We start from the raw sequence: 15,265 nt of genomic DNA, 5'->3' as shown, positions 1-15,265 counted from the left end.
AAACTGGATTATTGAGAGCTTGCCTAAACACTAAGAGGCGTCTGCAGATTTCACTTACTAATTAAGACGTGGGACGTGTTTTCAGGTGCACTAAAGGAGCTGTCCTTTTAAAGGAGCTGTCCTTTTAAAGGAGCTGTCCTTTTAAAGGAGCTGTCCTATAGGGTCGCTATGAGTCAGAATTGACTCGACGGCACTGGGTTTTTTTTTTTTTTTTTTTTTAAGAAGCTGACAGTCTGAAGTCACTGACGGAGGGCGGATCTCTGTTTGATACCACTTTGGGAACTGTACACGTCTTCGGGTTCAGAGCCCGGTTTCCGCTGACGCTGTCACGCTGATGCCTCTTCACCACTAGGTGGCGCGGGCAGAGCCGCACCTCCGCGAGCGCCCGCTCTCCCAGCATGCCTCTCTCCAGTGACGTCACCCCGGAAGGCATCGCCGGCGGCCGGCTGGCCCGGGACCCTGACAGGAACCGGGGCTGAGGGCGCAGTCACCCGTCAGCCCGAGCCGCCGTGGCTGCGGGCCGAGGGCCGGTGGAAAGGACACAAGATGAGTCCGCCACACTGCCGGTGTCCGATCGGGTCCTGGCCGGCAGCAGCCCTCGGGCATTTGTAAGTGTTGGGGGGCCCGAAGGTCCCTGCACCGCACTCCCCGAGGCAGCCAAAGGCCCCCCGACTGTGCAATGAAGGCAGCAGTGTTTCTCAAAAGCATCGTCGGGAGAGTCTGGTTTGGGGTGTATGTTGGTGCCGGTGAGGGAACAAAGAGCTGCCCCAGCCTTGCAGTATGAGGGCCCGACTCCCTGCCTGATTTCCTGAATAACACCCCAGATTTTTTCATTCCAGGACGCAGCTTAACGCCCCCTTTCTGAACTCTGAAGATCCTGTATTGTAAGTCATCTGAGGGAGCCACCTGGTCCTTTTCAGCCATGACGCCAGAGACTGTGCCCCCGAGCCAGGGGACCCCAGCTGGGTCCAGCTGTAGCCTTAATAACCTGTTGGGTAGCCAGAAGCTGATGGCTGTGGGGGTTGTGCTCGGCTGGCTCCTGGTCATCCACCTTCTGGTCAATGTGTGGCTTCTGTGCCTTCTGTCTGCATTGCTAGTGGTGCTGGGAGGATGGCTGGGCTCAAACGCCATTGTGGGTGCTACAGGTCGGCTGCACCTGGAACGCTTCATCCCAATAGCCATCTGCCCTCCAAGCCCTGAGGCAGAGAGGCAGCTGGAACAGGAGATTAACCACACCATCCAGATGATTATCCGGGACTTTGTGTCATCCTGGTATCGCTTAGTGAGCCAGGAACCAGCCTTTGAGGAAGAGATGGAGGCAGCCATGAAAGGGTTGGTCCAGGAGCTCCGAAAGAGGATGGGCATGGTGGACAGGCATGCTTTTGCCCAGAGAGTTCTGATTCTCTGTGGTTGCCACCTGCAGAGCTATATTCAAGCAAAGGCAGCCACTGCAGGAAAGCAGAGTGGTCCAGTTGAGCCCTCACAGCTCTGGGAGGCTTACTGCCAAGCTACAGCCCCACATCCTGCTGTACAGAGCCCCAGTGCTGAGGTCACCCATACGCGTGGCATTGTGGATGTGTTGCTTCGAGGACTAGTGCCTAAGCCGCACTTGGAAACCCGGACTGGACGCCATGTAGTGGTTGAACTCATTACTTGCAATGTAGTCTTACCACTGATCGGCAAGCTGTCTGATCCTGACTGGATCCACCTTGTCCTTGTAGGCATCTTTTCCAAGGCCAGTGATGATCCAGCAGAAGAGTCTGAACTGCTCCACCCAGCCAGTGCCCTGGAAGAGCCCTCGGTGCCCACATCTCTGCCACTGATTGTTGAAGTAGAGAGTCCACCAGAAATAAGAGCTCCTTCTCCAGTAGCAGCCCCAGCGCTGCTAAACTGTAGTGAACCAGAGGGGCCTTCAGGTTCCACCCCAGAGGTTGAAGAAGGTTATGAAGCTGTAGAGGAAGATTCGGGTGGCATTTCAGAAGAAAGAAAATTAGGAAGCAACTCATGTCATTTTCTACAGCCAGATACTCGCGGCCCCCTGTTCTTATGTGAAGACTCAGAGCTAGAGTCTCCACTCTCTGAACTGGGGAAAGAAACCATCATGCTCATGACCCCAGGCAACTTACTGTCTGACAGGATTCGAGATGCTCTATGTGCCCTAGGGGGCTCCCAGGCTCTGGAGCCTAAGGATGGTGAGGGATTGGAAGGAACTGAAGGAGCAGAGGCTGAAGAGGATCCAGGGACAGAAACAGAGACACGCCTCCTGGTCTCCATGCTGAACACCTGCCCAGAGATCCAGATTGACACAGCAGACAAGCCAGTAGAGCAAGGAGATGCTGCTTCTCTTACAGCTTTCCCAGAGGGGCCAGAAATGACCTGCCCCCTGCGACCTTCATGCTTAGAGAAGGATCTCACAAACGGTGTGAGCTCCCTTGATCCTAGTCTGCCACAGGTTCTGCTTTCCTCCTCTCCAACCAGCTCTCTCAGCTCAGCCACCTTCAGCTTTGAGTCCCTCAGTAGTCCAGATGGCCCAATTGTCATCCAGAACCTTCGTATCACTGGCACCATTACTGCCCGGGAGCACAGTGGCACTGGATTCCACCCATACACACTCTACACCGTGAAGGTAACAGGATTAGAGCTGTGGTCAGTGCTCTGGGCTGGGAATGGGTTCAGAAAGTAGAGAGACAGTGAAGCTAATGTTCCCAGGGAAAGAGACTACTCTTGGATTGCTGTGTTTAATTCAACAAGCATCTATATGGAGATGATCTGAAGCTAATTTGTAAGACAGAGTAGGCTCTTATCCTATACCCACACAAACAGTCCTGGAATCTCAGGGTTGTCAGGATACTGAAGGTCACATTTTTCCGTGGTTCCCAAAACTGGCTGCACATCAGAATCACTTGGGCTGCCTTTTTTTTTTTTTTTTTTTTGGTATATACATGAATACTTTTATTGATGAGGAATAGGATAAAAAAAATTGGGGGATCACTAGCTTAGGGGATATGAGCTCAATCTCTAGTGTGATGTAAAATGGGCTGCTTTTAAGATATACGGATTCTGACGTACTCTGAGAATTTCAAGAAAGGGCCCCAGGATTCTACATGTTTTTTTAAAAATGTACCTTTCCAGGTGATTTGGATCCAGCCTGTCCTTAAGCCAGTTTTGGGGAGCTACTACTCTAGTCTAACCAGCCTTCTGATGTTTGTACGCCCTTCATATCATCTCTGCCAAGTGGTTTCCAAGGCTTTGCTTAAATACATCCAGATATGGGGAAGTTAATACCTTCTGGGGTATTTATAGATAAATACTTACCTTCTTAATACGAAGTACAGAAGATATTAGTAGTTAAAAAAGAAATTACCAGGGAAGAATTTCAGAGAGGATTTCTGGGCAGGACCCTATCCATTGGATTTTACTTGCCTTCCCTTGAATTTTTCTTGTTCTGAGCCCAAAAGCTACCACCATCTACAAGCCTCAGTACTGTACTCCCCATTAAATCCTAATCCATGTAAATGGAAAAAGATCCTTTCTTTAATCTGCTTAACACAACTCGAGCATGAAGCTAGCATCTTGAAAAGTAATGTGAAATTTTCAAATAAGACGAAATGAAAATAATTAGAAACACACACACAAACTTCTTATAAAATAGATGAATTTTACAAGTGCAGATGTCTGGTCAGATCATAACTCAGCCTAGCCTCAAAGGACTGGTACAACTTTGTTAATGTCATTTGCCTGGCTTTTTTCCTCCTAATCCAGGGTCTCCATATGACAGGTACCTTTCTCTCATGTATTCATCTCCTATTTATGACATATTCCAACATGGAAATTAAAACAGTTTTTTCCTGCTTGTTAGCAGAAAAAAATTAACTTTTTCAACGGGTAGAATTTTTTAAGTTCATAGTCCTTCTTCCCGTATTTATTTCTTTTTGGTTTTTTTTTTTGTTGCTAAATTTTGATAATGTGTTACTACGTATCTCCAAGTAAGCACTGGAAAAAGGCAAGGTGAAAAATGAGCAAGAAAATGATATAGCCAGTTGTGTGTAATAATGTCCCTCAAGAACCACAGTATTCCACAGAAAGCGCCAGAACTTCAGGCGCTCCAAGTCTGAGAATCGCACCCTGAATTCCACCTGTATTTCTTACTTAGACCTTTCCTTTCAGTACTGGTCTGAGGAACACTTTGCTCCCATCAGCTTATAATGAATACCTCTTTCCCTCTGGCTCTAGAAATAGTTTAAAACACCAATCTCAAGTCCTGCCAACAAGGAGGTTTTTCTTTTTTTTTTTTTTTAAATCATTTGCCAACAGTATAAAACCTCAGCCAAACACCTGTAATAAGAGTGAGCACATGTATAGTTCTGCTGCAGGATTCATTATGTCTTTTTGAACTGCTCTGTCAGTGTTTTCCCATGTGCTGAGTTGTAGCCTTCATGTTGTTCAGGATGTTCACCGTCCTCTTCTGGAACATGAAGTAAAGTCGTCTTTTCCTATATACTAGCCCTTCAAGCATGTGAATACTGCAAACTTTCACCCCTTACAACGTCTTGGATCCTTATGGTGCTTAGAAAAAAAAATTAAGTTTAACTCTAAGAATAACCACTAGGAAGATGAGTTTGCCCAAAGCAAAACCAAAACACATGTCCCTTTAATGCATTCCAGACAAACAAATGATTTTTGTTCATCTCCTGTTTTGGATTGTTTGTTCTTCCCTCAACTAGCATAGATAATCAGTAGTTCAGTGTAGTGGCAAATGGTTATCCTCTTATAATGCCCAACCCTATAATTTAGGGGTGAAAGAGACCATATTATTTTTTATAGATGTTATGCCTTGTGTTTTATACTCTGTCTTTGGGATTTGAAAAATAGTTACGTAGCTATTTTTATAGGCAAGTGTCTGTGGTGGAGAGCTTTAGGACAGAAGTAGGGGTGGAGAGCAGTGGAACTTTCTGGGCCATGTATATTGGAAAGTGCATCTCATCTCTTAATTCAGCCACCACTGGAGTTTCAGGTATTTAGTGCAGCCTAAAAAAAAAAAAAAAATTTTTTTCTTTAAGGGAGCAATCATAGTAGTTTACAGAACAGAATAGGGATACCCCCCCCTTCTGTCCCTTCTTTACTCTTACTGTGTGGCCATTGAGCATATAGTCATTAAAGTCAGAGTGGGAGATTGCCTAAGCCTGGCTAATTCAGTCAACAAACTCATTCATTCAACAGTATGAGACATCCCTCGATGGTGAGAATGCCAGTGGCCTGCAGCAGTTGGCCTACCACACTGTGAATCGCCGCTACCGGGAGTTCTTGAATCTGCAGACCCGGCTGGAGGAGAAACCAGATCTACGAAAGTTCATCAAAAGTCAGGAGTTGCCCCAACCCTCAGCTGCCTGCTTGCTTTCCACAGGAAGCCACCCTGGCCTGAGAGCTTGGTGGATGATTGGTTAGAGGGAAGAGGTAGAAGAGGGAAACACAGCATGGAGGGTCCTCTGTTCCCTGGTTTGCCTCGGGAGTTTGGGGCTCAGCTCTGAACAGCACTGGTCACGTTTTTTCTGAGGCAGTCCTTTATTTAAAATAGACACGTTCATATTTCCACCTATGCCCATGAGGTATTATGAAGAGTTTAATTAATTTTTCCAGGTTCATAGATTGATCTCTCTTAAATATTAAAATATTATCCAGAAATCCTTGCCCCCTTTTTTCGTTTAACAACTAGGCTTTTTTGTCTGCTGTTGGACACCCTCTAGGGCACAGGGAAGATAAGAAAATGTGGAATTCTAGAAATACACTGGAAACCCTGGTGGCATAGTAGATAAGTGCTATGGCTTCTAACCAAAGGGTCGGCAGTTCAAATCTGCCAGGCGCTCCTTGGAAACCCTATGGGGCAGTTCTATTCTGTCCTATAGGGTCGCTATGAGTCAGAAGCGACTTGACGGCATTGAGAGAGAGAGAGAGAGAGAAATACACTAGTAACTGGCTGCAGTGTTTTAAAAAATGCTGATGAACACTCAAACATTTTAATATTATGTGGGCATATAGTCTGGATTCCAGTCATACATTTTATTTCTTAATAACAACAGCTAATATTGAACCAAACTTGGAAATATATTCCAGGTTCTCTTCTAGGCACTTTACACGTGTTAAAATTCTCATTTAACAGCCTGTGAGATAGATACAATCATTATCCCCATTTTATAGAAAAGAATGAAGTTAAAGAAAGACTGAGCAACTTGCTTAAGGTCATTATAATAGCAGGGACTGGACCCGAAACTTAAACTCAGGCAACTGGACTTCAGAGCCCTTGTTCATAGCCACTGTACTGCATGGCCTCTTTTACCTTAGTATTAACATCAGTAATGAGAGCAGGTGGTATGTATTATAGCCCTGGGGTATGTAGTCCTGGGTTGCAGAATTCCTGAAATAAAATATATCCCAGGGAAATAGATTTATCAGTTCTGTTTTCTTTATACGTATAACGTGTTTTATGTGAAAATCAGTAATATTAAGTGACTAAGCTTTTTTTTTTTTTTCTTTTTTAAGATGTGAAAGGGCCTAAAAAGCTCTTTCCAGATCTTCCCTTTGGAAACATGGATAGTGACAGAGTAGAAGCCCGTAAGAGCCTTCTGGAATCATTCCTAAAGGTCAGCATTCTCCTTTTTGGCTCTGCTATCAGTCTAACCACATCCAGACTCTTAAACCAAGGTAGAGTGACCTGAGAACTGAGTTTCTCTTGAACGTCTTCTTGTGTCTTTGTTTTGCAGCAACTGTGTGCCATTCCTGAGATCGCCAACAGTGAGGAGATGCAGGAGTTCCTCGCTCTCAATACAGATGCTCGGATTGCCTTTGTCAAGAAGCCCTTTATGGTCTCCAGAATAGACAAGGTACCAGCAGGGCCAGTGTGCTCGGCCTCAGTTTGTATCTGTGCAGATAGAGTCTTTTCAGCAGAATGGAGACAGTACTTAAAGGACCTGGGGGTTGACCACTGTACTGTACTGTACTGCAGTACAGAGGAGTCAACAGAACATGGAAGAGAATTTTCAAGACCTGTTGCCAAGTGTTGGCTAGAGGATCAACTTGCTGAATTAAGTGAGCACCTGTTAGGAAACAACACCCTAACCCTATATGTGTACACATACTCATGGGAGTATCGTGATAGCGTTATTCTCCGCATGTAAGGATCGATTTGTACGTCAGAGGCTAGGTGGGGGCGGGAAGGCCTCTTCTGGAAGTGAAGGTCCATTCCTGTGGTGGTCACTCAGGAAAGAGGGCCCAAAGACAGGAAACGAAGCTGGATTTGGATTGATGTAGTGATTCTCTGCTGGAGAAGAGAGGTGTGGAGAGAACTGTGCCTTCGCCAAAAGAGTATCTCAGAACCTTTGGAGGTAGTAGGAGAAGGACATTTGCGTTACATGTCGGAGAGCCTAAAAGCAATGATCACAGCTGTGTGTCAGAATATCCAGAGCAGAAGTATAAGATTCATGCTTATCAAAGGATGGCATGTGTTTTAAAAAGTTGAAAAACACTCATTGGCTGGAGAAGGTTCTTCCTTTTCTCCACTAGACTTCAGGGAATAAAATGGAATTTCATATGGTGGGTGTTAGGAGATTTACTGTCCTATGGAAAAAACTGCAAACTGGAAAGGCCTAGGTAAAATCGCCTGCGTACCATGTAGATTCATTGATTGGTTCCTTCAACATCTACTCCTGGATGCCTGTTTGGAGCCAGGTCTGCACTAGCTGCTGGTGATACTACAGAGAACAAGATAGATAAGGCCCCTCCCTGCAAGAAGTGCACAGACCACAGTTCTGCAAGGTTAGAGAGCAAGTTACATTTCCCGAGCTACATTATCTACATTCGCGCAATCCCCTGTGTTTTTTCCCTGGTTTATTATCCACTAGCCCTTACTAGGAAACCCTGGTGGCATAGTGGTTAAGTGCTACAGCTGCTAACCAAAGGGTTGGCAGTTCAAATCCACCAGGCGCTCTTTGGAAACTCTGTGGGGCAGTTCTACTCTGGCCTATAGGGTCGCTATGAGTGGGAATCGACTCGACAGCACTGGGTTTGGTTTTGGTAGCCCTTACTAAGGAGCCCTGGTGGCCCAGTGGTTAAAGCAATAGACTGTTAACTGAAAGGTTGGCAAAACCACCAGATGCCGTGTAGGAGAAAGATGTAGTTTGCTGCTGTAAATATTTACAGCCTTAGAAACACTGTGGGGTCACTCTGAGTTGGAATCAACTGGACGGCAGTGGGTTTCTTTATTTTCTTTTTTTTAGCCCTTTTTTTTTTTTTTTTTAAAGTCTGAGCTGACCGTTTCAGCCTTGTCTTAGCTGTGCTACTTGTGGAAGATTAACAGGAGAATGAGTTAAAGAAGGAACAGCGCTGCCCTGAGGCCCAAAAACCCATTGCCTTCGAGTATAGCCACCCTATAGGATAGAGTAGAACTTCCCCACAGGGTTTCCAAGGAGTGGCTGGTAGATTCGAACTGCTGACCTTTTGGTTAGCAACAAGGTGTTAACCACAGCACCACCAGGGCCCCATGGCTCTGAGGCCATGTGTTAATTAGCATGAGATGCCAAAGAAAAAAGTAAATGTTTCCATCTGTACCTTTGATATTTTAGGGTGTTGTTTGCTTACGTGTTTTCCTTTTTAGTAAATATCTGTGTGTCAGTCTTCCCATCCAGGAAATAGAAATAATTCATGTTCTTCAATGAGAATTTTTATTAGTAGAGAAGTGTTATATCAACTCCAGTTACCTTAATTTTGGTCTGAGTGATTTTTGTTATTGTGTATCTAAAGAAGAAAATTTGTCTCATAAAAGTAACACGCACATCCCTTTTGACTGAAAAGACTGAGTTCTTACTGTGTGAATTACTCTGAGTATATTTATATTATATATGCCTCTAGAATATGTTGCTCACTTTTGATAATTTTCTTCACTCTTTCCTCTCTCCATATGCTCCTACCTGTGTTACTTCTACTTATTCATACCTTGGTCGAGATATTATTATTTTGGAAACTAAAAACCACTCTTATAGAAAGAAAAAAATGGAAAGCACTTCCCCAGCCTGCAGACCCCTGATTTTCGTTTACCCCACTGTTTCTCCTGGCTTCTCTTCCCTTGGTGTGATTGCCTTACTGTGTGAGGTAGAAGATTTTTATGGCCACAGAAGAAAGGGGCTAGTTGCCACTAAGCCATTAACTGGTATCTTTGACTATTCTGATGGATAAGGCTGTGCTAGATAGCTTGGCTATTGATGTTTCCTGATACATAAAGCACTGTGAGACAGCTTGCTTGTTCAGCTGTTCCTGCTGGGGGTCTGAATGGCTTTGCTGACCCTGTACCTCTGGTCTCTGCAGATGATGGTGAGTGCTATCATGGATACCTTGAAGACAGCGTTTCCTCGCTCTGAGCCCCAGAGCCCCACAGAGGAGCTGAGTGAGGCGGAGACAGAAAGCAAGCCCCAGACAGAAGGCAAGAAGGCTAACAAGTGAGATGCCCAGGGACCCTTTCCCAATTCTTAGGTTGATCCCCAATCCTCAACCAAAGCCCATGCCCTCTGTCAGACCCTCGAGGAGAGGAGGTGAATTGCACATTCCAGTTTTATGCAAAACCGGACCCCGATTCCTCAGCACGCCACCAGAGGAGTCCCAGAAGCTGCATAAACAGGACTGCTGAATGTTTGCTCTTGTCAGTGGGAACCAGAATGACCAGGGATTTTTTTTACTAGAAGGAAAATTCTAGAATATGAATATTCCCTCTGCTCTGTTTTCCTTGGAAACTGAGGTGTTTCTTTCCTACTAAGAATTAAGGCTTATGACTGATCTCTCTTTGCCATCATTTCTGGAAATCTTGGCTCAGAAGTTGCATGTGGTAGCAATAAATAGGAAATAGCTAGAACTGGAACCTTCAGGGCCTGTTTGGGAAGCTGGTTGATTGCTGTTACTCTCCCCTGTACTAGGGTCCCAAATGATCCCAGGAAACACTCATAGCCAAAATGTGGAAGGGCAGTATACGTACTTATCCTTACTAAAGACTTCATCAATATCTAGACCATGACGAAGAGAGAAGAGTGTGTGTATGTGTGTATGTCCGTGTGTGGGTAAGGCTGTCTCCCGCTCTGTGCTCATGTTTCATTGGCCAGCGATAACAGACTCACAGTTCTTACCTTTTTCTTATGGGTCCATATTTAGAGGATAACGATGATGTCTGTCCTTATGATCACCCTCTCCTTGAAACACTGAGGTTATCATTTAATTTCTTCTCTGGTTTCATGGGGAACCCCAGAGGAACAATGGAGTTGCAAAAAGGGTGCGAACAAAGAGAAATAAACCCTTGGTCTCTAGCCCTGACAAACCGGTCCCTGTTTTGCGCTGGTAAAAGCCCTTTCAAATACGCACTGTGGGGACATAGTGTAAGGACTGCGTGGAGTTGCCAGGCTATACACTGTTTGGGCGACTTCAGGGCCAAGTGTTTCCTGGCAACTCTGACCACGGTAAGGTCTTTAGAATATGTTTGGGTGTACTTGTTTTGATGTATTAATGCTTGTCAGCCCTTTGTACGGGAATCAAGACCATGAATTACATTTTATTCCTGCTGTTTGTTTCTGTACCAGGTCCAGACTGAGGTTCTCATCCAGTAAAATTGCTCCAGCACTGAGTATGACTGAAGCACATGAGAAGGTCCTCTATTGTCTCCAAGAAGGCAATACGGTAAGAACCAAAGACTAGAGAGCTTCCGGAATTACTCACTGGGATGTTGATCCTACAATTGTAGGCACTTGAGACATTCTCCAGAGAAAGAAAGGACATAGGTACCAGTGTCTGTATCTCTAATTTTCATGCTGAGGATATTTTTTCTGTGTGAGCAGTTTGGAATTCCTATTAGTTCTGGGTTGGCAGGTTGGTCTTTCAAGAGCAGGGCATTGGGATAATAGATGACAGGATGAGAGAGAAAGACATCCCAGGTGAAAACAGATGACCCAAGGTGTTCACTGCAAGTGATAATCCAAAGACAGGCTCATTTTACTGGCACCTTGGATAAAGAATAAAAATTGCCCTAAGGTGGTCACAGAACCGATTAGGTTCTCTACCCATGACGGTTTTGCAGGGGAGGCCAGGGGAAGAACCTAGAGTGCTACATTGGCTCTCCTACTTTCTGTGTGCTCTATGTGATGTGCCGCTGGCTATTTCTTCAGGAATCGGAGATCCTGTCCCTGTCTGGAATGGAATCCTTTATTAAAAAACAGAACAAGTTGTTAGAAATGCAGCCAGAGGAAACCCCAGAAAAAGATTCTGAACAAATCCCCAAAATATGTGTGGATGGTGGCTTGTCAGACGCTGCCATGCCAGCCCGTGACCTCAGCAACAGTGATCCAGGTAAGTGACAAAGTCTGTGCTCCCACAGAGAACGGCTGTGATAATTCCAGGTCTGTCAGCACCCGTGTTTGTGGTACCGTGTTGGGTGCTGGGATACAAACACAAGTAAGACCAAGTCTCCAGAGCTGAGTCTAGCAGAGGAGAACCCAGACACAGGAAGTTCTAACCCAGCAAGATAAGACCCATGCGTGTAATATTTTTGTTTTGTTTCAGTTATCTTTGGCATACCTTTGGACTACTCCCTTTGTCTAGAAACTTTCTCCCTTAGTGTCTGTGATGCTGCCGCTCTCCTGGTTTTCTTTCTACCTCTCTTGTTCCGTCCCAGCCTCCTTTGTTGGCTCCCTTAGTAGCCTGCCAGAGCTTCAGTTTTGGCTCTCTCTTACTCTGCAGACTGTCCCTAGGTGACCCCATCCATACTCTTGCCTTCAGCTTTAACACATGTACTGATGATGTCTATAGAGATTCTTCCAGGTGTGTATATCCAGTTACCTACTGGAAATCTCCACGTGGATATGCAGCTACAGCAACTAATACAACATGCTCAGGATGGAATTTATTTATTTTCCTACACCTCTTCCTTTGTCTTGATTTACTATCACAGTAAATGATACCACCTAGTTACCCCAGGTACAGCAGAGGGGTCGCTACTCTCTCCTTAAAAGCATTTGAGGTGGGGCAAGTGAGTCGCTCCCCAGAAGAAGTATAGATGTATTCTGTGGAGGAAAAAGTAGGAGCCCTGGGCATTACCCAGTATGTTTTTTGAGCTAGAAATTACAAGAAAGTTTGTTGATCCCATCATGAACATATCACCTATCTGCTTCTCTACGGATTTCAGCTCAACTATGTGGAACATGGGGTTTATAACCCCTTCCCTACGCTCATACCTCACCGGTTAGGTACATGAAGTAGCATGAAAGCGTTGGGAACTGTAAGAAATTGTAAATAAGATGGGATGGGTAAAATCCTATCATTCTAACTGAAGTCAGGAAACTTTAGACAGCATATCTCCAAAGGAATAGTTTGTGCCTTCTGTCAACTCTGATAGTTTCAAAAGCCTAAAATGCCATAGAAAATTTACCATTTTCTTCAAGAGGGCCTGATGTCTTGTTTGCTCTTTTATTTTTACTGCCATGACTAATTGTCACCACATGGTGGCAGCTCTAGGCAAATGGTCCCAAAATGTAGACCTGAGAAAATAATAGAATTGAGGAGCATGACTAAGGCTCCGGATGCTGGTGTTTCCCAGGGAACTGAATATCCCGTCTTGGAACAAATGACTAGGAAGCAGGCAACACATCAGCTCCCATGCCCCCTTGAGCTACAGCACAGAAGAAGAAAACCTGTATTAGATAGGGCTCAGAAGGAAGGAGGGCTTAGTTCTGGCAGATCTGTCCTCATCTGAAGTCATTCATGTTCTAAAGAACCCTGAAGGAAGGAGACACCGGGCCGAGCTGGTACAGAGAACACTCATTCGTCGTAGACTACCAAAGATATCTGTTGATGGTTAATTATAATATTTATCACCAGCAGTAGCACCAGATATCTCAAAATTTATCCTAGAACATTATGTACTCTTAGGGAAGTCTCCTAGGAAGCAAATCAGAGATGACGGGGAACCCTTAAACAGAGCTAGAGAGCAGATGTTTCCACCCATAGAATAACACATCTGTTCAGAAAACTGAAGCTGAGCATGGGCATGAACTCATTGTGGCCTTTCCAGTCTTCAATAAGAAAAACTTCACTCATTTTCATGGCATTTACCAGAGGCGTGGTGCTCCTCCTAGCATCTGTGTTATTTACCATCAAACTGCAGCCTCCTGAATCCCAACCCTGCAGCTCTGTGTACAGGAGGAGCTTTCAAAGCAAGCTTTTGCAGGAGAGCAAAGCCCAAATCTTTCCCCAAACCTGCTGCCTATAACATTTCCATGCTGCTTTGTGGGGCTAAGTGGAATGTAAGGGTGCATGAGACTTGGCCTTGCCAATTCCAGTTACTAGTCACCAGTTTGAAAACTTAAATTTGGAGCAAAATGTAGTCAGCATCCTGGAGAAATACAGAAGAAGCAGAAGCTAGCTAGGCAAAATAATTATATGCAAAATATTTTAAAGACAATAAAAATACCAGGTGACAATATCTGGAACATGAACAAAAGAAATGTAAAGAATACAGAGCTTAGCCCTGAATTTTACAGATATGAAGGGGGCAGCTCTTGCCTGGATGTGAGTGCGGAGGGACTACAGAAGTACAAGACAGCCACTAAGAAGGTAGAGAAGACCCAGTGCCACCCATTGGGCACTGAAATATGCTCCTCGAGTGTGGGTCCTGTCTGGGTCACTTTCGATGTCTTTTCACCTTCCCCCAGGGGCAGAGACAGATTTAGCTGACACAGCCCTGGATCTGCTCCTCTTGCTGCTCATGGAACAGTGGAGATGGCTGTGTACTGAAAATGTGCAGAAGGTTCTTCATCTGATCTTTGGAACCCTGATTCAGAGGTAAGACTACTCAGTTCTCCTTCACATATGAGTCTCACATTGGACGGGAGTTGCATGTGATGCTGGATTCTGCACTAGAAAGGTAAGCATAGAGTTGGGGGAACCTGGGGCCATGAGGGAAGATGAACGTCCTGTTACAGGGCAAAGACTGCCTGGAGAGTATCAGAAGGTGTTATTAGTCACCTGGTTAGTTTGTGGCTGGTTCTGTAAGGTGTAATCTATAGAAAAAAAGTGATACCTGTGGTCTTAAAATCCTTGAACTGAGCTCTTCCTCCTCCAGGATCAGCTCTCCACCCACTTACACTCCCAAGCCCTATACCTTTCACCTTTTTACCACAGACATTTACTTCTTTTACCTGACAGTACGTAACCATTGTGACAATAAAAAGTGGAAAAGACAAGAAGACAACAGATCAGTGTTAGTGAAATAAAGATGGTTTTCTCCAAGAGAAGCATAAATATTCACAATTGAAAAAGGACTTAACACAGGATGGTAAAGAATACAAGGATGCTTGGATTTGAAACTTGGATTTTATAATTCAGGCTTTGTCATCCCAGCATCACTAGTATTTCCTGAGAGCTCTGTACACAGATGAAGTCTTTAGCTGCTACCTTTCTGACTGTGGAACGGCTGCAAGCTTCACTTAACTGAAGAAGGCCAGAGGCAATCTCTGCACCAGAGCCAATCTCTGCACCAGAGCCTTGGGCTTGGCCACTCTTGTTCTTTTCTCTCTCTTGTAATATGACATCCTAACAGATCCCAAAGTAAGAAGTCAAATCCTGACCTCTTCCACCAGCATGTGGCTCATGCTCACAGGTCACTCAAAAATAATGCCTTAAAAAAAAAATTATGCAGTTGTTGACAATGCATTGACAACAAACAACTTAAATCTCCCTTCCCACACTCAAGGGTACACAGGATCAGGGATACTTAATGGCTTTAATCCTAAAAAGACAAAGTAAAAGAAGAGGATGTACATTTACCAAGTGTTTATTATTTGTCAGCACTTGACCTCTGTTTACATTTTTTTATATTAACCAAATGAGGTGGGATCCGCATTTTACAGAGTAGGAAAGTAGAGCTTGGAAAGGTCAACCAAGATGCCCCAAGTCGTAGTGACACAGCGGAATTTGGACCTGGATGTGTATGACTCCAAAGACAACGTGTTTTTTCTTATGTATTATAGCCCTAAGAATGGTCTCTGAGTGAGATATCCATGTAAAATGCTGACAGATCTCTTGCCTGTAGGCTTTCCCCCTTGTCCCTAATCCACACTTAGCCACCAGAGGGCTTTTTCTGAAAATCAAATCTGATTATATATTTTTCAATTAAAATCCTTCAGTGGTATCCTATTGCCTACGAAAGTGATTTTTACAATATGTTCCCTGGAGTTCTAGGGAT

General features: G+C 44.7%; 1 protein-coding gene across 5 annotated transcripts in view; it reads left to right on the top strand.

Annotated features, from left to right (window-relative positions):
• The first annotated feature begins 418 nt into the window (after nucleotides 1-418).
• Nucleotides 419-15,265, top strand: part of SNX19 (sorting nexin 19) — a 43,684-nt gene continuing 28,837 nt past the window's right edge. For 4 of the 5 annotated variants that reach the window (XM_049856707.1, XM_049856703.1, XM_049856706.1 and 1 more), the window contains exons 1-8: nucleotides 419-2,626; nucleotides 5,221-5,359; nucleotides 6,538-6,638; nucleotides 6,759-6,878; nucleotides 9,355-9,485; nucleotides 10,611-10,707; nucleotides 11,193-11,373; nucleotides 13,734-13,863. In XM_049856707.1, coding sequence (XP_049712664.1) covers nucleotides 923-2,626; nucleotides 5,221-5,359; nucleotides 6,538-6,638; nucleotides 6,759-6,878; nucleotides 9,355-9,485; nucleotides 10,611-10,707; nucleotides 11,193-11,373; nucleotides 13,734-13,863 — 2,603 coding nt within the window. In that variant the 5' untranslated portion in view covers nucleotides 419-922. The remainder of the gene's footprint in view (nucleotides 2,627-5,220; nucleotides 5,360-6,537; nucleotides 6,639-6,758; nucleotides 6,879-9,354; nucleotides 9,486-10,610; nucleotides 10,708-11,192; nucleotides 11,374-13,733; nucleotides 13,864-15,265) is intronic. The other variant, XM_049856704.1, reaches the window with a different exon arrangement.

The sequence above is a fragment of the Elephas maximus genome, chromosome 17 (assembly GCF_024166365.1).
Source record: "Elephas maximus indicus isolate mEleMax1 chromosome 17, mEleMax1 primary haplotype, whole genome shotgun sequence".
NCBI lineage: Eukaryota > Metazoa > Chordata > Mammalia > Proboscidea > Elephantidae > Elephas > Elephas maximus.
The sequence above is the reverse complement of the archived record's forward strand: the minus strand, read 5'-3'. Positions and strand labels throughout refer to the sequence as shown.